The 22,058-nt window shown below is 39.6% G+C and overlaps 2 protein-coding genes across 2 annotated transcripts; one reads left to right on the forward strand and one right to left on the reverse strand.

The window, feature by feature from the left end:
• Window positions 1-8,200: 8,200 nt before the first annotated feature.
• Window positions 8,201-15,839, forward strand: LOC122666653 (putative ABC transporter B family member 8). Its single transcript, XM_043862692.1, has 9 exons — window positions 8,201-8,472; window positions 8,582-8,636; window positions 8,734-8,912; window positions 9,765-10,222; window positions 11,079-11,622; window positions 11,911-12,090; window positions 13,290-14,582; window positions 14,719-15,143; window positions 15,230-15,839. Exons 1-9 carry the CDS (start codon window positions 8,215-8,217, stop codon window positions 15,582-15,584), a joined length of 3,747 nt encoding a protein of 1,248 aa, XP_043718627.1. The 5' UTR covers window positions 8,201-8,214; the 3' UTR covers window positions 15,585-15,839.
• A 48-nt stretch (window positions 15,840-15,887) lies between these two features.
• LOC122666654 (histidine-containing phosphotransfer protein 4-like) lies at window positions 15,888-19,006 on the reverse strand. Its single transcript, XM_043862693.1, has 6 exons — window positions 18,881-19,006; window positions 17,958-18,088; window positions 17,797-17,865; window positions 16,621-16,692; window positions 16,115-16,187; window positions 15,888-15,990 (listed from the first exon to the last, which is right to left on the reverse strand). The coding sequence occupies exons 1-6, from the start codon at window positions 18,938-18,940 to the stop codon at window positions 15,937-15,939; spliced, it is 459 nt and encodes a 152-aa protein (XP_043718628.1). The 5' UTR covers window positions 18,941-19,006; the 3' UTR covers window positions 15,888-15,936.
• Between the last annotated feature and the right edge of the window lie 3,052 nt (window positions 19,007-22,058).

Here is a 22,058-nt window from a genome sequence, read left to right on the forward strand (position 1 = left end):
ACCTCTTTCTTGTTCACACTTTGTTTTGCTTTGTCTTTGGAAAGTGTCTTGTTTCTTATAGTTCTTTAATCCCATATGAGAAGTGGGAGATATATACAAAGAAGTGTCCCTCCTTGGGGATGTGGGGTGGGGGTGTCTCTAGTGTGCTTTTCACACACTTGCGTATGGTGGGTGGGCTTTGACCCACATATCTTTTTGGTATGAATACCTGTATATATTTACAGATAACACCATTTCAAAGGTTTCCAAAAGTTTCTTTCAGAAGTCACTTCCTCTCTATAAATACCTCTATTGGCAGCCCATTTTCATTCATTCAAAATTCGTAATATTGAAGATTTCCCTATCTCTCTCTCCTTCTCTCTCACTGTTTTACTGAGTTCGGATTTAAGTCTTCAGCTTCTTTCGTTTTTTTTGAATTGTTGTATATAGCTTTTCCCATCTCTAAGTAAACCAAAGAATGAGTACAACACTTCTCTATATATTTTCTTTTGTGGGTTGTTTTATCTTGGAGATTAAAATGTACAGAACCCGGAGTGTATTAGGGGAAATTTATGATCTTAAGGAGAGTGCTTTTTTTTAAAAAAAATCAGCAATTTTAAGATTAATATAAGAAAAAAGAATACAACAATTTAACATCCAGGCATATCTAGACGAATACAAAAACACCAGGCCAAGGAAGAACCCAGAAGCCACAAAAAACAAACTATCACTACTCAAATCTGAATCTAGGCCTGCCTAATGCAACCTCATATAAGAATTCCTTGACAAAAGGAGGGAAAACCGAAACCCATGGGAAGGAAGCTTCACTTTTCGTCGCATATTTAGCAAGAAAGTCTACCACATGGTTGGCTTCCCGGAAACAATGAGATATCTTCCAAGAAAAGGATTGAAGAAAGGGCTTTAAACCAATCCAAAGCTGTCTGACAAACCAGGGAATAGAACCAGAATGGAGAGCATCAACAACTGCCATCGAATCACACTCAACCCATAAGCGAGTGATACCCATCTCCTTAGCTCTCAACAAGCCATGAAAGATAGCCAAGAATTCCACCACATAGTTTGATTTTATTCCAAGAAAGAGACTAAAAACCAACACCAAGGCAGCCTGATCATCCCTAAGAATGCCACCTACTCCTGCCTTAATTACCAGGGTTCCCCAAGGAGCACCCATCGGTATTGAGTTGGACCCAACCTTGAGGAGGACAACACCAATGAACCTCTCTTATCACCAGCGCTGGCTTAGGGAGAATTGGGATATTCAATCTACTAGCACAAATCAAATCAAATTGAGAAGAGACCGGGTAACAGAAGGACCCCGAAATCTCCCTCAAGGAGACTAGAAACCCAGCAAAAATAGACTCAATGCACCTGGACTTCCCCTCAAATTTCATACAATTCCTCTCAGCCAAATACAATAAGGGATCAACACCATACCAACCAGCCAAGCCTCATGCATGGGAACCACTTTGGCTTTTCGAGACCACCAAACAAACATCTCTTCAAAAGACAACAAACCAGGCCAAGGAACACCGACCAGGTTCATGAAATTCTACCACAAGGATCGAGCAAAGAGCACACTAGGAAAATATGAACATCCGATTCCACATGAATTTTATAGAACTCACACCTAGACACCAAGTGCATACCTTTAAAGGAGAGAGCATTATCCATCGGCGGTTTACCAAACAAAAGCCTCCATGCAAAGCAAGAGTGTCTCGGAAGGAGAGATTTATTCCACACCACACTACCCCATGGGACTTTAGGATTTTTCAATCTAATAACTTCCCAAGACGATCTCACAGGGAATGCCCTGGAAGGAGTAATGCTCCAAAAACATGAATCCGGGAAAGGGGGAAAGGGAAGGGAAATATTTTTAATAGAAGCAAAAATATTTCCAAGAAAATTAAAACGAACCTACAGAAGAGACCAAGAGGACCCAGAAATGAAATCTGCCACCAAAGAGGATTTATCCTCAAAACCAATCAGACCCAAGACCCGAAGCAGTTGTGATCGATTCACTACCCAACCAGCAATCGCTCTAAAATTTAACTGAATTTCCATCGCCAATAACCCACCTTTCATGTTGCTTAACAATATTCCATACCCTTCGAATGCCCGGCCAAATCGAATAGGACAGTGTTTGGGTCTTAAGAGAGCCATCTAAGTTGACAAATCTCGCACGCAAGAAATTGTTAACCACCGAATTATCATGCTTAACCGACCACACCAATTTACAAAGCAGCGCCGAATTCAAATCTCGAAGCCTACAAATGCCCGATCTGCCTTCAGATTTAGGCTTACAAACAGAATCCCATTTTACCGAAGCACCTTTCTGGACTCAATGTCTCTTGACTAAATAAAATTTTGAATCCATCTCTCCATCAACGACAGTAGAGAAGCAAGCCACCAATACACTGAGAAATTATGAGCCAAAATACTCATCATCACCGATTGCACAATCTTAACTCTTCCTGCAAAAGATAGGAGCTTTCCTTTCCATCCTGAGAGGCGAAGCATGAACTTATCAACCAGAGGCAGCAATCTCTCCCTAGTAACCCTCCCTCTAAAAATTTCTGTACCCTAATATATTTAGTAGGGAGGTTACTATTCTTGGTTTTTCCTCACCATTACTAATGCAGGACATACTTCGGGTTCCTTCTATAACTAGGAACCTCTTATCCGTTTCCAAGTTTACAAAAGACAATAATGTGCTATTTGAATTTCACCCGGAATGTTTCTATGTGAAGGACCGATGCACAGGGAAGTGTCTGCTTCAGGGCAGCACTAAAAATGGGCTCTATCAACTCGTACTAAATTAGGTTGCGCCAGAGAATAAAAGTACCTTACAGGCGTTGTTTGGCGAACGTACCTCTCTCTGTCAGTGGCATAGTCAATTGGGGCACCCGGCATTTCGGTTGGTCTACAGTATTATCTCTTCTTTTGGGTTACATTTTACTACCATGACCAATTCGTCTGTTTGCAGTGCTTGTCAAATGGGTAAAAGACACAAATTACCTTTTGGCCGATCCAAATCTCACTCGGGTGGCCCTTTGGATCTTATTTATTCTGATGTTAGGGGACCGTCACCATTTCCTTCTATGGGTACCAATTTTATTTAATATTTGTGGATGACTACAGTAAATTCATATGGTTCTATCCCATGACATGCAAATCTAAAGTTTTTAAATTATTTCAAATTTTTAAGTGTTGGTGGAAAACTTGTATGACTGTCGCATTAAACAGTTTCACAGTGATTGGGGAGGCGAATTTCGAAATGTCTCTCGCTTTCTTGAAGAATCAGGGATTGAACATAGACTTTTGTGTCCCCACACACACGAGCAAAATGGCTCTACGGAGCGCTGTCATAGACATATTGTTGAAAGTGGACTTTCCCTTCTTGCTCATGCTTATGTTCCTAACCATTACTGGAATCATGCTTTCGAGACGGCTGTGTTCTTAATTAACCGTCTTCCTACACTGGTCTTAGGGAATGTGTCCCCTATGTTTAATTATATGGACAACACCCAACCTATGATCAACTCCGTGTCTTTGGTAGTGCTTGTTACCCACTTTTAAGACCCTTCAACCGTCATAAGATGGATTACCGATCTAGCTTGCATGTGTTTTGGGATATAGCTCCAGACATCATGGTTATAAGTGTCTGGACTTGACTACAAAGAAACTTGTCATTTCACCCCATGTAGTTTTCGATGAGGACACCTTCCCATTTCAAAAGTCCTCTCCTAGTGCAAGTGCATCACCTCTTAACCGAAAGTCCATCCTTGGGCCACCTCCCCTTTTAGTCTTTTACCCATGCTTCCTACCTCACATATACAACAGGACACAACCTTACCCCCACAGAACCTCTTATACCGCCATCTCCCCCCTCTACTGCCCCTCACCCAATTTGAGCTCCTCTTTACCTTCCCTTGACCTAGTTGTGGACTTGCCGGTGGGCACACTATCCCCATCACCACTGCCCCCTCCACCACCTCCTCCACCTCGGCATCACATGATTACTCGCTAGGGATGGTACTCTACGACCCAAGGCTCTCACAGTGACTGCTCTTGGCACTGTTGAATCCACCTCATTTACATCTGCAAATCGTCACCCACACTGGCGGCAATCCTTGGCCTCTGAGTTCACTGCCCTTTTGAAAAATAAAACATGGACACTTGTAGCATATCATCCATCCATGAATGTTGTAGGGTACAAATGGGTTTTTCAACTAAAAATAAAGGCTGATGACTCCATTAATAGATACAAAGCGTGACTCGTCGCCAAGGGTTACAATCAACAGGAGGGTCTTGACTATGCCGAAACCTTTAGTCCGGTTGTGAAACCAACCACTATTCGCCTAGTTCTCTCCATTGCATTGTCGTGATCCTAACCCATCCGGTAGTTAGATGTCCAAAATGCTTTCTTACATGGTTTTTCAAATGAAGAGGTGTCCATGGTTCAACCACCCGGGTTCACCGATGCAGCTCATCCCCGTCATGTGTGCCGCTTAAACAGGTCACTCTAAAGCCTTAAAAAAGCTCCCGGGCCTGGTTTGAGCGGCTGAGTTCTTTTTTGTTGGAGGTTAGTTTTGAAGATTCCAAAACAGACACGTCTCTATTTCTTTATGCTAAGAAAATTTATATTTTAATATATGTGGATGACATAATTGTCACGGGCAATAATTCCACTCTTGTCTCTCAGTTTATCCATACCGACAGCACCCCCAAATATCACATTGTAAAAGAACGATCGCTTCGCTTGACCCCTACATCAAAAGATTCACTACCCGCATTGTACCTTGTACCCAGACCCATAAACCACCTACCAGACACCAACCGTACCATCGATCGCCTCCCTTAAGCGGAGATCCCCTTGTACCTGCACCTTCTATGGGATACTTCTTACTGAATGCCCATAATCAAGAGATGAAATTCATGATGACCAGATAAACGACGATGTCCAAACTTCAAGTACTCCCTCCGAATACCTCCAAGCTGCCCTTCAGTACCAGGGGGATAGAGGAAACACCCTTGCAGTAAAGAAGTACACAAAACGAGTCCCTATCATTGATATATGCCGAAAAGTGGCACAGCACGAAGGAAAAGAGTAGTGCCCGAAACACAAGTAGTCGAGCCAGAACGAATGACTTTGCTGAAAAACAAGTGCCATCAAGAATGACTAGTGCAAGAAAGAAGGACAGATGGGTGCTACATTTCTATCACAGACTTGGGTTCCCTACACTATTTTTTGGGTATCTAAGTGGTGCCAGTTTCCAAGGGTTTCTTTCTCTCTCAAGAACAGTATATTGTTGAGTTACTATCTCGCACCAATATGACAAAGTGCAAACCGATTTCCTCACCCATTTCACCATCAGCTCGGCTTACCATGGCCTCCGGCACATTAATGGAGGGCGACCTTATACCGCCATATAGTGGGCGCATTGCAATATGCCACGCTCACACGACCCGACATTCAATTTGCTGTTAACAAGGTTTGTCAATTTATGCATCGACCGACCTCTGATCACTGAGCCGCTGTGAAACGTATTCTCTGGTACTTAAAAGGGACTCTATATCATGGTCTTGTTCTTGATTAAGACACCTCTATGACATTATCAACATTCTCCGATGCCGACTGGGCAGGGTGTCCCGACGACAGAAAATCCACTGGCGGCTTTGCTATCTACCTTTGTACAATCCTAATCTCATGGAGCTCTTGTAAGAAAGCCATTGTTGCTTGGTCTAGCACAGAATCAAAATACCGGGCCATTGTAAATACTCCGACTGAACTCACCCGGCTACAGTCTTTTTTGACGGGCTTTGCTATCTACCTTTGTACAAACCTAATCTCATGGAGCTCTCGTAAGCAAGCCATTGTTGCTCGGTCTAGCACAGAATCAAAATACCGGGCCATTGCAAATACTTCGGCTGAACTCACCTAGCTACAATCTCTTTTGAAGGAACTCAATATTTATCTGCCACGGGCTCCAATATTATGGTGTGACAACGTTGGTGCTACCTATCTTACTGCCAACCTTGTTTTTAATGCTCGAACGAAACACGTTGAGATTGACTTTCATTTTGTAAGAGACAAAGTGGCCAAATGAAACCTTGATGTGCGTTTTATCTCCACTAAGGATCAGATTGTTGACATATTCACAAAGGCACTCTCTACGACATGATTTAGATATATTTTGTCCAATCTCAAGGTCACTTCATCCCCATTGAGCTTGCAGGGGCGTGTAAGAGACCAAATCTCGGTGACTAAGGAAGATTTGGTCTTGACAACTCAGGATAAGCATAGCCGTTATACCAGTGCCAATCTAGCACATAAAATCAGTAAAGATGAGGATCCTAGTCATTGTGATTATCCACTTACCTTATATGAGAGATCTTACCCCTTGATTGCTCTCTCATCAACCTTAAATAAGCATTGTAATAGAGGAATGATTTCATAGTGGATTCACAGGGAATTCCGTGGATGTAGGTTGGAGTTTTGTCCAACTGAACCACGTTAACGTTTTGGTTTCCATCTCTCTTTTCTCTCTCTAATCTTCTTCTTCAATCATCATACTTCATTATGCAGAAATGACTATACATTTGGGTCCAAGGTGAAAAAACAAACAAATTATCAGATAATTCATTTCAAACGTGTTGAATATCTAATCATAAACTACATAAAGAATCAAATGCTATGGAACAATTGGTCTATTACACCTTCCACCCAAAAAGGAATTAGTATCTTCCAGAGTGACAATTATGATATTGATGATGTGATAGGGGATTTACTGTGATCATTTTGACCCATTACATTCAGTGTTTGAAGGGGCAATGAGACATAAGTGCCACAATTCCACTTAACTTTAATAAGTTTCTTCTAGAGATGTAATATAGATGAGGGAACTACAGCATTGACAATTTAGCATTGCTTAGGGAAGGTGTGATTTTCTCCTTAATTAATTAATTAATATGAGATTCTCACTTGATACATCCCCCCCCCATTGCAACAATTACTTTAAGAGATATATTACATATCATTACATTATGGCTTTATGCTTATATTTGAATCTCTTAAACTATTGTAATTTTGCATGAAAAAGTAAGACGAAAACTTTAATTATTTGATCGCAAGAATCCCGCGTTTAGATTAATTATGTAATGTAGGTACTCATTCTATAATCACTTGTACTATATTAAGATTTGGCAACAAGAGAATGATTAATCTTTTTTTTTTTTTTTTTTTAATATGAAATCTTGAGGACATCTAATTGGATGCTCCAGCCAGCTATTCAGAAAAACCAAACATAAAGAAAACAATTCAAAAAAAAATTAACCAAAAAGGAAGAACAGAAAACAATTCAATAAAGTATAATCCAAATTGTCCCTAAAACATCTATGTATTTCTCTTTCTATACTGAAAATTTGTAATGAACAATGATAAAAGGAAGGAAAAAAAAAATATTGATAATGTTCTGTAAACCACCATGGAATGTGGTAGAGCCAACTTGTATTCTTGTTCTTATAGTAGTTTCTTTTTCTTTTCCTCTTTTTGTTCTTCTTTTTTCAGCAAGTGTTGTGTACTTATTTCGAATATGATTACGCAGCTTATGATGTTCACATTTTAAATAGTCTTTCTAAGATAATTTAAACTACACCCATATTTAAACTGCAACTCAATTTTAGACAAAGAGAGAAGAAGAAGGGAGACATATAGCTTCAATAAAAAAAAGAAAAGGGAATCATATATAGCTCACATCACCACATGATACTTGATTAGAGTATTTTAAAACAAAAAATGATCAAATTGTTATTGATTTGGGTGGAATTGTTGAAAAGCCATGACATGAGTAAGCTCAACCAACCAGAAAGAAAAGAGTTAAAAAAAAAAAAAAAGTGAACCAGGAAAGAACCAATGAAGCTGTGGACCTAATCTTCTTTATTCAACAATGGATCCTAAAAATGTTGAGTCCATTTTTTGGTGCAGTTGAAAGCAAAAAAATAGACATCACTAATTTATAGAAAAAGCATCTGTAACAACCCCACATAAAAAGTTCATGGACAAGCGATGTCAAGTTGCTTCATGGTAATTAACCAGACCCCCCTTTATATATAAATAACCAATTAGATCAAAACTCAACTTCTCACTTATCTTTCTTTCCTTCAAGGAACACAGGCAACTCTCTATCCACTCTACAAGAAAAGGAAGAAAGAAAGATGAGTTCTTCAATGCAGAAGGAGAAAGATGAAATGAAAGCTGGTGGCATTGGTAGTAAAGATTGGAAATCTATAGTTCTAATTTTGAGATATGCTGATTGGGTTGATGTCTTGCTTATGTTTTTGGGTACTTTGGGAGCAATTGGAGATGGGATGTCCACCAACTGCTTATTAGTTTTTGCTAGCAATCTTATGAACAGCTTAGGGTATGGTAAGACCCCAGTGAACCATGAAAATTTCATGGATGATGTTAAAAAGGTTAGATTTCAGAAAAGTAATTAAAATCTCCTTATCTTAATTTCTTTCATTTATTTATGTAATCTGACTTTCTATCTCTCTTTTTCTTTTTTTTTTTGGAATCTTACAGTGCAGTTTGTACTTTGTATACTTGGGTTTAGCAGTACTGGTTGTGGCTTTTATGGGTAATTATTGACATACTAATCTTCATAGATTACTTGATAATGGGTGATGTTTGTTAATTAATTAAACTGATTTATAGAAAACAATGTTTATCTGCAGAAGGTTATTGCTGGAGCAGAACCAGTGAAAGGCAGGTGTTAAGGATTAGATACAAGTATTTAGAAGCTGTTCTTAGACAAGAAGTTGGGTTTTTTGATTCACAAGAAGCAACCACTTCAGAGATTATAAACAGTATATCCAATGATTCTTCACTCATACAGGAGGTTCTCAGTGAGAAGGTACTATTGATTTTAAACTCAAAATTATTATAATCACTAAGATCATAGTCATTTTCATGACACATACTACAAGACTTTTTTGATAACATTTAATAATACTGGAATAATTAATCCCACTTTTTGTTCAAAAAATAATTGGATTCTTAGATGTAGACCTCAGTTCAGTGTTCATCACTTTTTTATAGATGAGCTTGGACTGCAAAATGAGAATCTTCTTGGAATATAGAAGTCCAAGGATCCAACTTCTTGTATATATACTAGATCATATATGTTAGAAAAATTGTATGTTTTGTGTTTAAATTATAATTCCAAGGGAAACATGGGTAATTAAATAGGTTTTCTGTTTAAATAAGTCCAAGTTGACAAGTTGTTAGGAAATAACAACAGAGTAGAATGGCGATTTGCAAAAGAAAAGAAAGAAAGAGAGCACACACACACAAGACAGAGATTTACATGGTTCACCCCCAAGAAGGTAGGCTACATCCATGGCAGAGCGATAGTCCAGATCCACTATTTCAATGAAGAAATTACAAACCCCCTCACAATCTCTAAAAGAGATAACCACTATATATAGCGTTTTCACGCGTTACAATATTGAAAAAAACCCTAATTCAAGAAAGTACAAAACTGCCCCAGAAGCCCACCAGGTCTGGTCCGAGGTACAGCGCCATCGGTGCTGATGTATGCACTTTTTGACCTTTTTACGTGTGTTTCAAAGGCGAAAAAGTCCACCGAAGAATCAACAAAACTTTCTGGATTAAAACTGAGATCAGGCTTCACCAATAACACAAGTATCTATCATCTTGTAAAGCTTTCACCTTCTAACATTTTCCTTTCTTCTCCACTCTACAGGTGCCCATATTTATGATGCATGCATCTGTATTCATCTCAGGACTTGCATTCTCAACTTACTTTTCATGGAGACTCTCTTTGGTAGCCTTTCCCCTAATTATTTTACTTATAATTCCTGGGATGGTTTATGGAAAGTACCTTCTCTACTTGTCCAAGAAGACCCATAAGGAATACACCAAAGCAAATACTATGGTGGAACAGGCCCTAAGCTCTATTAAGACCATCTATTCATTCACTGCTGAGAAGAGAATTCTAGAGAGGTATTCAGCCATACTTGATAGAACAGTGAAATTGGGGATCAAGCAAGGAATTGCCAAAGGAATTGCAGTGGGGAGCACTGGTCTTTCGTTTGCTATATGGGCTTTCCTTGCTTGGTATGGAAGCCAATTGGTGATGTATAAAGGAGAGAGTGGAGGAAGGATTTATGCTGCTGGGATTTCCTTCATCATGGGTGGATTGTAAGTGTTAATTATAGTTTCTTATTTCTCATTAGTTCTACAATTCATATTTTTAATTTGCTTACCTAAATTATTTCTGTTTTTATATCATAGAACCCTTGCTTTATATATATGGGTGTTGAGGGCTTGATGCATGTCTTGTATTCTGCCGCTTGCATAAGTGTGCTGCTAATTTCGAAAGGACATTAAGAGGCTGTAGGGGCCGAAGACCCCGAAGCCTCGAGGCCCAGAGGAATTGCCACACCTTGCACACTAATATACGTTATTGGCAGGGCCTCGACGAACTAGTGGGTCCATGCAAGAGGTTTGGGAGGAAAAGTTTTTAGGGCTATATGGGTATTTTGATAAATTACTTATGGAAAAATGTTCTCAGTGGGGGGCGCAGGCCACGTCCAAACATAGTGGGGTGCAAAATGACCACCCCACCCCTATGATAGCTGGAAATGCTACCCTCCCCCGAGATGCCAGTGTGCGCACTCTCATTGGCTGCCCCGTGCACGTGGCCCCTACGCTCCTCCACAGAGAACGCTCTCCCATTACCTAAATTGGGTTTCGGTACATATTGTAGCGAGGGTTCTTTCTCTGTAAGCAATCTGAGAGAAGGATAAGTGGTTGTGACCCTATTCTCCATTGATAGAAAAGTAAATATTATATATCTATGATTTTCATTCTTTTCTGCATCGTTTTAGGTTCTCATTTTTCGACAGTGGGTTCATGGGTGAACCTGTAAATATGTTCATGTAGCTAGATACTCCAAAATGCAATTCTTTAATTAAGAAGTTAATTATAATTAAATGAAGGCCCAAAGCACTTAATGATGATGATGAGGTTCATGGTTAAATAAAATGTAATGCAGGGCTCTTGGGATGGCACTTCCTGATCTAAAATACTTCACTGAAGCTTCAATGGCTGCCAACAGAATCTTTGAAAGAATTGATCGGATTCCGGCCATCGACAGCGAAGATCATACAAAAGGTCTAGTTCTAGACCAAGTGCATGGTGAACTTGAATTTGAGAATGTCAAATTCACCTACCCTTCTAGACCAGACTCCATTGTTTTAGAGAATTTCAATCTCAAGGTTCAAGCAGGAGAGACAGTTGCCCTAGTAGGTGCAAGTGGAAGTGGGAAATCAACTGCCATAGCTCTTGTGCAACGCTTCTATGATGCTGACAGTGGAGTTGTGAAGATTGATGGTTTAGATATAAAAACACTGCAACTCAAATGGCTAAGAGGGAAAATGGGTCTTGTGAGCCAAGAACATGCCCTCTTTGGGACATCCATTAAGGAGAACATTCTGTTTGGAAAACCAAATGCAACAATGGATGAGATTATTGCTGCAACAATGGCTGCAAATGCTCATAACTTCATAAGACAATTACCTGAAGGCTATGAAACGAAGGTAAAAAGGGTTGCTTTTAATTCATTTTTAGGGTTTTTAATTAGATAGGCAAATGGGCCAAGATGTGAGACCATCATGTTCCTCCCTAAACTGACAGAAAGAGAAAGTTTTTTTGGCCTAAAAAGATATGGGCCCAAGGGTATGTGGGCTGTGACAATGAAATGAAATGAAAGGGAGGCCCTACCACACTCTTATATTAGCTTCTAAGTGTGTCCCTACCCCCACCATTAAATCTTTAACCTTAATTGGTTGTTTCTTTAACAACTTTAAAAAATTGGATTGTGACAGATTGGTGAAAGAGGAGCTTTTCTTTCGGGTGGACAAAAGCAAAGGATTGCCATAGCTAGGGCCATCATCAAGAATCCTTCAATTCTCCTCTTGGATGAAGCCACCAGTGCCCTTGATTCAGAATCTGAAACGATCGTTCAGAATGCGTTAGATCAAGCCTCCATGGGGAGAACCACCTTGGTATATATAACCTCTTTCCTTTGATAAAGTATATGCTTAAATCTTTAATTCATCTACCTGACCTAAGGGTGTTAAACGGTTTGGTTCGGTTCAGTACATGTTTTTTTAAGTAAAACTGAATCCGAACAGTTTAATAATGAAACCGAAACCACCATTTATAAACAGTTTCGATTTAAATAATTTTTTAATTTTTTTTTTATTCAAACGCCTACTTTCCATTACATGTCTTTTAGTTTTTTATTGAAATGGATGTATGAACTGAATTTTTATATGTTTTCTTTAAATAATTTTATTTATATCATTAAATATTTATAAATTATTTATTGTTACCACTAATGGTTAATTAGTGTCATTACATATTACTAATATTTGTTTCTGTTTGAACAGTTTTCTAAACAATATACTATTAGTATAAACGGTTCGATTTGATTTAAACAAGTTAATTAAATGGTCTTAATTTTACGATTTTAATGTTAACAACACAGTTTAATTTTGATAAACAGTTTCAATTTGATTTTGGTGTTCCCGTTTTTACCGTTTTAAACATGTTCCGTTTTACCATTTTAAACACGCGTTTTGCCGTATGCTTCCCAAACATACGGAAAAAAAAGGCAAATGGCAACCATTCCCGTTTTAAACTCGTTTAAAACACTTTTCCTTTTTTTGCGTTTTTAAGACCTTCGACTTAAGTGACCATATTTCTCTCCCAAGCCGATTGATTCTTTCGCCAATGTAAAGATAACTCGAAAGGCTACATTTTTTCATGACATCACCTTCAACTCAAGATCAATGCCGGATACCGAAATTAGAAGCATGTATTTCAAATAAAAATTCCTCAATTTATATGAGAATAGTGCCCCTTTTTTTTTCTTCCGTTATTAAATATAAACATTTAAAATCCCCGTCTGTTTTCCGCTTTTTACCCTCTTTTTACCGTTTAAAACCCATGCCATAGGACTCCGTTTTTTTTGTCCTTCCCGTTTTTGCTAACTATGGTCCTGACCATTCACTAGTGTTTGGTGGCCCATGTTACATATGCATGATTAACAAATCACAGAGAATTTAAACAGCCCAACCCAGCCCATCTCATTTGGACCTTGATTGGAACAAATCAGGCCCAATCCAGCCCAATGGGCTTGAGTGCTTGTAATCCCACTCTTCTAACTCTCTGGTTTTGTGCAATGGAAATTGTTCATCAGGTGGTTGCGCATAAGCTCTCTACAGTAAGGAATGCAGACCAGATAGCAGTGGTGAGTGGTGGTTGTATCATAGAAATGGGATCTCACAACGACCTCATCAACAGAAAAAACGGTCACTATGCCAAACTAGCAAAATTACAGAGGCAATTCAGCAGCGAAGATCAATCTTCCGAATCCCGTATGCCTTCTTCTGTGACCAGAAGCAGCACTGGCCGCTTAAGCTATCGATCAAGCCCAGCCTCGTTTGCTTCCCCAATGGCCGCACTTGAGAACGAAAACCAGATCAAATCTGTCTATTCTCCTTCTCCTCCATCATTCTCTCGACTTCTTCTCCTCAATTCCCCCGAATGGAAGAAGGGTGTCATGGGTAGCCTCTCCGCAATCGTTTTTGGGTCAGTCCAACCTGTCTATGCTTTAACCATCGGCGGCATGATCTCGGCTTTCTTCCTCCAGAACCACGATCAGATGCGGGCTCACATCCGCACCTACGCTCTAATCTTCTCCTCCCTCTCCGTCATCTCCATCATCGTTAATCTCACCCAACATTATAATTTCGCTTACATGGGTGAACACCTAACCAAGAGAATCCGATTGAGAATGCTCGAGAAGATCTTGACATTCGAAGCGGGATGGTTCGACGAAGAGGAGAACTCGAGTGGAGCTCTGTGCTCCAGGCTGAGCAACGAAGCATCCATGGTGAAGTCCCTGGTGGTAGACAGGTTATCTCTTCTGGTTCAGACCACATCGGCAGTCACGGTTGCAATGGTGATGGGCTTAATTGTGGCTTGGAAGCTTGCATTGGTTATGATTGCTGTTCAACCATTGACGATCCTCTGTTTTTATACGAGAAAAGTTCTGTTATCGAGTATAACTTTGAATTTCATTAAGGCACAGAACCAGAGTACCCAGATTGCAGTGGAAGCAGTTTACAATCACAGGATTGTGACTTCTTTTGGGAGTGTGGGGAAAGTGCTTCAATTGTTCGAGGAAGCTCAGGAAGAGCCAAGGAAAGAAGGGAGGAAGAAGGCTTGGTTTGCAGGAATAGGGATGGGTTCTGCACAGTGCTTGACATTCATGTCGTGGGGACTGGACTTCTGGTTTGGGGGTAAACTTGTTGAGGCAGGGCAGATATCTTCAGGGGATGTGTTCAAGACATTTTTCATATTGGTGAGCACAGGCAAGGTCATTGCTGAGGCTGGAAGCATGACTTCCGACCTCGCCAAGGGGGCGACTGCTGTCGCTTCCGTCTTTGAGGTTCTTGACAGGAAATCCCTCATTCTAGGCTCTTATCATGTAAGAAACTATGAACTATCACTCTGATCTCTATTGTTAAATCAAGTTTTTTAATCTATCTCATACTAGGCTGGTCCAATTTAGCGTTCATACACTAGATCGAGCTCCATTGATTTAATGCTGATATGCTAAACAGGCGGATGATCATGGTAACACAAACGGAGGTAGGAAATTGGAGCGGATAAGCGGTGGGATAGAATTGAAGAAAGTTGATTTCGCATACCCAAGTCGACCCGACTGCCTAGTGTTGAGACAAATGTGCTTGGAGGTGAAGCCAGGGATGAGTGTTGGGGTGGTCGGAAAAAGCGGGTGTGGGAAATCGACGGTGATCGGACTGGTGCAAAGGTTCTATGATGTTGAGAGTGGGGTAGTGAAGGTGGATGGAGTTGACATAAGAGAGTTGGACATCGGATGGTACAGGAGCCACACAGCACTTGTCAGCCAAGAACCTGTCATCTATTCAGGAAGTATCAGGGACAACATTGTTTTTGGAAAGCTAGAAGCATCGGAGAACGAAGTGGTGGAGGCTGCCAAAGCTGCCAATGCACATGACTTCATCTCGTAAGTTCATATCAAACTCCTCAATCATTTGTCTTGTAGAAAGGGAACTGTGATTTCTCAATTATTCAAAATACCTTATTATGTAGATCACTAAAAGATGGATATGAAACGGAATGTGGGGAGCGTGGAGTACAACTATCAGGAGGACAGAAACAGAGGATCGCAATAGCGAGGGCAATCATACGAAACCCAACCATATTACTACTAGACGAGGCCACAAGTGCTCTCGATGTGCAGTCAGAGCAAGTTGTCCAGGAAGCTTTGGACAGAATCATGGTAGGGAGAACAACCATCATTGTCGCACATCGACTTAACACCATCAAGAAGATGGACTCGATCGCATTTGTAGCAGATGGGAAAGTGGTGGAACGAGGAACCTATGCGCAACTTAAGAGCAAGCAAGGAGCCTTCTTCAATCTTGTCACTCTTCAACACACTTAACCATTGTAGTACTACTTGCAAAAAACATACTTCCAAGCCAAGTTGGTCCATGTATGTTGTATATATACTGGTCTATACTCAATAAAAATGATAGCATTAAACCCACAAGGACATAACCAACCAAAACAGAAATTAAGATATGAAGCATTATTAGGACCAAGAGAAATATGAAGTCAAATATTTAAGTAACACTATTAACTCATCATAGTATGGGTAATCCAAGACTCAGAAAATCTTTGAAGCCCTTTCCATATTGGCTGGGTTGGTACAAGTTTCAGTTCAAATTTATAAAGAAACTAACTTTCGCGACATTGACATGATCATAAGCTTCAATATTAGTCATCCTTGCTCATCAGTTCCTAACTGGGCGAGATGCTGTCTCTGCAGGTCCAGCTTGTCTGACAAGCTGAAATATCAAACCACAAGAAAAAATAAATCAACAATGATTCCATGATCATTAATGTTCTTGAAAAATCAGAAAATAAAATTAACAAAGATGAAGAAAAATTGGGATTGCAATAGCTAGATACCTGAAAGTAAGATTCAAGTTTCTTCCTCAGAGTTGCATGTTCTTTCTTCACTTGTTGGAATGACTTCATGCATCTGCACATAATAGCATGCCTTCCAATTAAAAGAATGAAATGGCCAGAACACTTCTTTTTGGATAGAGCAAGATTGGAAGTGAGATGGTCTAGTGTTTGAGCAGGACATTAAGTCCAGTACTTTCTAGTTTTTATTTCCAAATAGGTGTGTGACTGATCACCACTGTGTAGTGTGAATGCGGATCTGCTACCCACATGGGGACGGGTGGGGACTCATCTGACCCCTCCGGGGGCATGGATCCCACATCCTAGAGACGGGTCCCAAACCCCAATGGAGGGTTCAGATCTGTCCCCACGTGGGTAGCAGATCTGAACTGTGTGTAGGAATCCAGATCAGCTACCCACATAAGAACGGATGGGGACACACCTGACCCCTCCATGGGACAACAAATTTACTTGTAGTAGAGGTGTAGAAAAAAGGAGAGGGTACTTACCCATCTGCATTTCCTGCTCTGCAGTACTCCCTGAATTGTGAGCTCTCATCCTTCACCTTTTTAGCTCCAATGCTGCAACAAAATTACATGTTGCAATCTTAATGCTTTTAACAAGTGGCAAGTGATGCGACATAAAATTAATAGAATAACATAATTTAAAGAAAAATATTCTCTCTACAACTATGGTTACTGAGTTTGTTAATTACCATCTGACGTGGATCATATAAGACATGATAATTATGTTCGTTTGAAAATTTTGCATTATCGTCTATGTCTTTTACAGGATAAAGAAGACTACCTCTTATTGTAAAAAAATTAAAAAAAAATTCGATGTAATGATAGACTCAGTGTAATAAACTATGGTAACAAAAAGCACAACCCTAGCTTGAAAGCATAAGCAATAAAAAAAAATATTGGGGTGCAAAGCGCTGGGAACTACATTGCCAAGTATTGAGTTGTCATTTAATACTAATACTAATTAGAGAAAATAGAAAGGTCACCTATCAAAGAAATCTAACTTGGGTAACCCCCCAAAGGAGCTTTCTCAAAACAAAATTTAACAAAAAGTGAATATTCCCAACAAACACTAAAGATAAAGGGAATATGAGAGCAGTGACATCAACATCTTTTCTTCCCCCTCCCTCCTCCCCCACATAACATCATCATCATTCTCCTAGCCCATGGTATTGATTCAATTTGTCAAGTGTGGAGTTACCAAAACACCCTTTTCATGTTTCTCCATCCACCCATGATCCACTTCCATGATGGGTCTCACAATTAGGATAAACCCTACATTTGTGTTGCACAAGCACAAGGATTTGGTCGCTTCTTTTCCAGTCTGAGGTATGTATTTAATTTTTGGGAGAAGATTCTCTTAAGCAAGTGGTCTAGCGGGAGCACACCAATAAGGAACAACAAAACAGTACATATCATATATAAGAGGACAACAAGGTCATTTCATAAATGTGAGAATGAGAGAAATAGACACAAAAGAGTTAGCATTCCTTGCCCCAGCATCTCAGAGAACCTTTTCTCTTAACTTTTTAAAGAAAGCAACGCGAAGAGATTTATATTAAAAAAAGAAAAAGAAAAACCGTGGGACTAGGATCCACACACATATAGAATAGACTCACATCCTTTGACTAAGATCCATATTTTTAAATTTCTATGCATTACCTTGAGCTACTACCCTTGAACTGGTGCATGTAGTTGTCCAACTTATTGAAATCAAGAGGACCACGTTCCCTGCATAGATCAATATATTAAGGGTTATAATATCACTAATCCAACAACTTTGCTGGTGAGTAAAAGAAAAATATAACTTGAAATTGACTTACAATGCCTGCTCTATGTTAGCAATCAATCTGGAAGAATCCCTGAAAAACAATGTAACAACTTCCTCGACGAAATTAGGGTTATCGTTATCTTGTAATTCCTCCAGCTGAACAAATTGTTCATCAAGATATCCCTGAAAAAATCCAAAACCTTAATGCATTAGGAGGAGAAACCTCATATGAAAGCACATGTAGGACCATGGAATTAAATCTCAGTCGAAACTGTAGATTTCAACCAAGATAGTTCGGTTTCGCAGCTGACCGAGACGACATCTTAGGGGAGTTTAAAAAATACCAAGTTTCGACCAGTTTCGAGAATATTTTGGAATTTTCAACCAGTTTCAACAAAAAAAACATACCAAGTTTTGATAAATTTTAACCAATTTCAACCAACCCAGTTTCGATAGTTTCAACCAGCTTTCACCAGCCCATCACATATCGAGTTTTACCCAAAAAATACTAGGTTACGACCTAGTTTCGATCAAATTTCAGTTTCTGACTGATCAAAACCTACGTCGGCACCAAAATCTTTATCCTTGTATAAGACTATAGCTCTCTAACTCTCAATTACTCAAACATCTGAAATATGAACTCATCTCTAACTTCCATGGATGGCCACCCAACCCAGCTCCAATCCCACCATAACAAGAAATTAAAAGAGCCAATAAAGTCATTTTGCCAAAATATCCATGTAAAGATTAACATATCAAATTTAATGTGGAGGATGAGAAGGAATTTCTGATCTTCTGTTAGGGAATATTTCTAGTGAAGGAAGAGAAGATAACCCTTCAAAAATATAAATTCTTTCTAGATAAACCCTATCAACAAAGAATGAAAAAAAATGAAAACCTTATTCTTGAGAGGAAGAAGAGATGAGACTATCTGGAGAGAGAGAGAGAGAGAGAGAAAAGGGTGAAGAAATGAACCTGATCAAAGAGAGACTGCCTCACAACGGCAACCTGGCGTCTGAGCTGATTCCTTTCCATTGAAGAAGTAAAGAATGTGGAGATTGAGCAGAAGAACTATCTGGAGCTGGAAGAAAGAGGGGAACGTACACAATGCAAGAGGGCTGGAGTACTTTGAATTAAACCTTTAAAGAAGCAACTGAAGTTGGCAATGAAACACACCATACCAACCCCAGAATCCAAAGATGGGGTATATATAGCAAGGAAGGAGAGAGAGAGAGAGAGAGAGAGAGAGAGAGAGAGGGAGAGATTTCATGTATGTGAACACATTAATGGACTGTGATAAACGGAAAAGAAAGATTTTGTGAATCATGTGATGTGTCTTCTACAGTGCACTTCAGAAAATATTAATTACAAGTTTAATCCATTTTTAGAGACCTGAAATCTGATACTAATGTTTGCGGCGGATTCTCCCTTTCTCTTCCATGTTCCAAAGAGAGAAAGAAAGAAAACGTTAATACCGTCGTTGATGGGATTGTTGGATGCTTAAGTGAGGTGCCGCACGCACTTGAGAGGATAAAAATGGTTTTTTACTTTACGTTTTGCTTACCTAATCTGTCGCCCTGATTTATTTAAGGGTTAGACAGAGATCTTTATAGGAACTTGAGCATTTTACCTAAAACAGTTTTCCAATACAGTTTTGACGCATACAATAGATAATTGAGGATTGTATTGTTATGGGGACGTATTATCTCTAGATACCATCACCTTTACACACACCAAGGGAGGACAATTTTGTGGCAAATCGATGGATCATTATCTGCTCCATTTTTTGTCCGGCCCATTTTCCTATGTTCCTTTTTATCCCCTCAATTTTCTCAATTCCATCTAATAGGGGATAGAAATGATCATCTTATCCCCCTCCCCGAACACACTATCTGAAGTGGGGTCCACCTCCCTCTATTAGAGGGAATTGAGGAATTGACGGGCAAACAAATTGAGGTGATATTTTTCCTCCTCTAATAGGGCATTAAGGAGTGGAAATGATCACCCCACCCCCTATCCAGGTGAGATCCACCCCACTATTAGAGGGACTTGGAGAAATGGACCAGACAGGAAATGGAGCAAATAATTTACCCAAACCGATTGGCATCCCTTGACACGGCCTCTCAACAAGATATGTTTGGATGTCATCTCCTCGCCCCCCTTCATTTGTAGCACTCGTCAACAGTTTCTTTCACACAAAAAAAAATGAGAGAGAGAGTTGCCAACAGTTTTGAATTTTGGGATATTGACATAAATGCACGCCTCCATTGGATCCAGCTCCTCTCCAGTGTACCCATGGTTCTAAGTATCGGTATTGTATCGCCCGTATCGAGCGATACGTATCGATTTTGCCAATCATTGATATCGATACCGTATCGGTAGCATGGTATGGACAAGGGGTAAAATGGTCATAAAACTCAATTTTTAAGAAATTTCAGAGATAATTTTGTCCAATACAACCTATCCAGGCCAATACCGTATCGGTATCATATCGATTTTGCATGTTGCTGATACCCGTTTCGATACCGTGCACTGAAACCATGAGTGTACACCTAACTAGACATCATCAGACAACAGCAGATGTCGACACGTGGCTGAGGTGTTGTTTGAGAGGAGCCCAATCTACCTCAGACCCAGATGTTCATCCAACTAACTAACAGCACTGCACAACACGCTATCTATGAGACTCGACCGGATCCGACCAGATTCCAATCCGAATTAGGTTTTGTTTCATTCTTCATTGGCCTCACTACTTTTGAGTGACACCAAGAACCCACTCAAACAGAAAAGGGTTTTAGGGCAAAGTAAGTAAGCCACTACCCCCGCTCTGTCCGACAAATTCCTTCTGCTAATTCCTTAGAACCAGATCCTTTGGGCCCACACTGCAACTGATTGTCCCACTTTGGATGTAGAAACCAATACATGGATTTGGAAAGAATTTTGCTACGTGTAATCATGGATGGTTATACTTAGATTGTAACCCAATGGAAGTGTCTTCTTTCCATGGTTTTAGTGTACGGTATCGGAATGGGTATCAACAACACGCAAAATTGATACGGTATCGGTCTGGAACGGTTGTATCGGACAAAATTATCTTTGAAATTCCTTAAAAAATGAGTTTTCAGATCATTTTATCCCTTGTCTGTACCGTGCTCTTGATACGGTATCGGTATAGTATCAGTATCAGTGACTAGCAAAACTGATATGTATCATCCGATACGGACGATACGATACCAGTACTTAGAACCATGCTTCTGTCATACATATAGAGAAGATGGTCTTCTTTGCAATGTATAGATAGAAATAATATAACACATCATAGCTAAAAGTTTAATAACTTCATATATATACATAATCGCTCATTATTTTATTTAATCTACGTCAAATGATTATAGTCATCCCCAAATTTCTCTTTATTTCATACATTATTTGATCATATGTGGATTTTAGGTTGTAGTTTCCTACACAACCCATATAGATTGAGGCTTCCTACATGGCCTGATATCCTCTAGTTTTTTAGAGGATCTAAGGTTCCTCCTCGATCACCTGATAAATTTCAAGCCTAACAAAGTTGGCTACGATTAAAAATAAAACTTTAAAAATGGCATTTAAATTTGGGATCTGCTCTGGTGGTCTGTCTAACCATGGGGATGTTGGGCAGCCAAACCTAATTTTTGTCATGTGGCAAATCAGTTTAAGGGCTTAACTGTTATAAGATACATGGGTAAGAGTAAATGAGTGAGTTTTGCTATGAAACTTGATATGTGGCTCATCTAGTTCTTGTCTTTCTTATTTAAAAGTGTGTACTCAATGCATGAGGCTCTCGCCACTACTGGGTCTGAGGAGGGTCATAATGTACGCAACTTTACCCCTATTTTTACAAAGAGACTGTTTCCAGACTCGAACCTGTGACCACTTGGTCACAATGGAGCAACCTTAACCGTTGCACCAAGGCCCACCCTCATTTGTCTTTCCTATTCAACAGTTGAAATTATGAAATCACTCTCCATAATTGGCACATTAGATGATCCCTTCATGGAAGCTTCCACATATGGACTGACCACAAAAACTTTTAATTCATAGATTTTAAATTTTTGAGAAATAGTTGAAAATAAATGAATTATTGAAAACACATGAGAATATGTCAATACAT

The sequence above is a fragment of the Telopea speciosissima genome, chromosome 7 (assembly GCF_018873765.1).
Source record: "Telopea speciosissima isolate NSW1024214 ecotype Mountain lineage chromosome 7, Tspe_v1, whole genome shotgun sequence".
Lineage (NCBI taxonomy): Eukaryota > Viridiplantae > Streptophyta > Magnoliopsida > Proteales > Proteaceae > Telopea > Telopea speciosissima.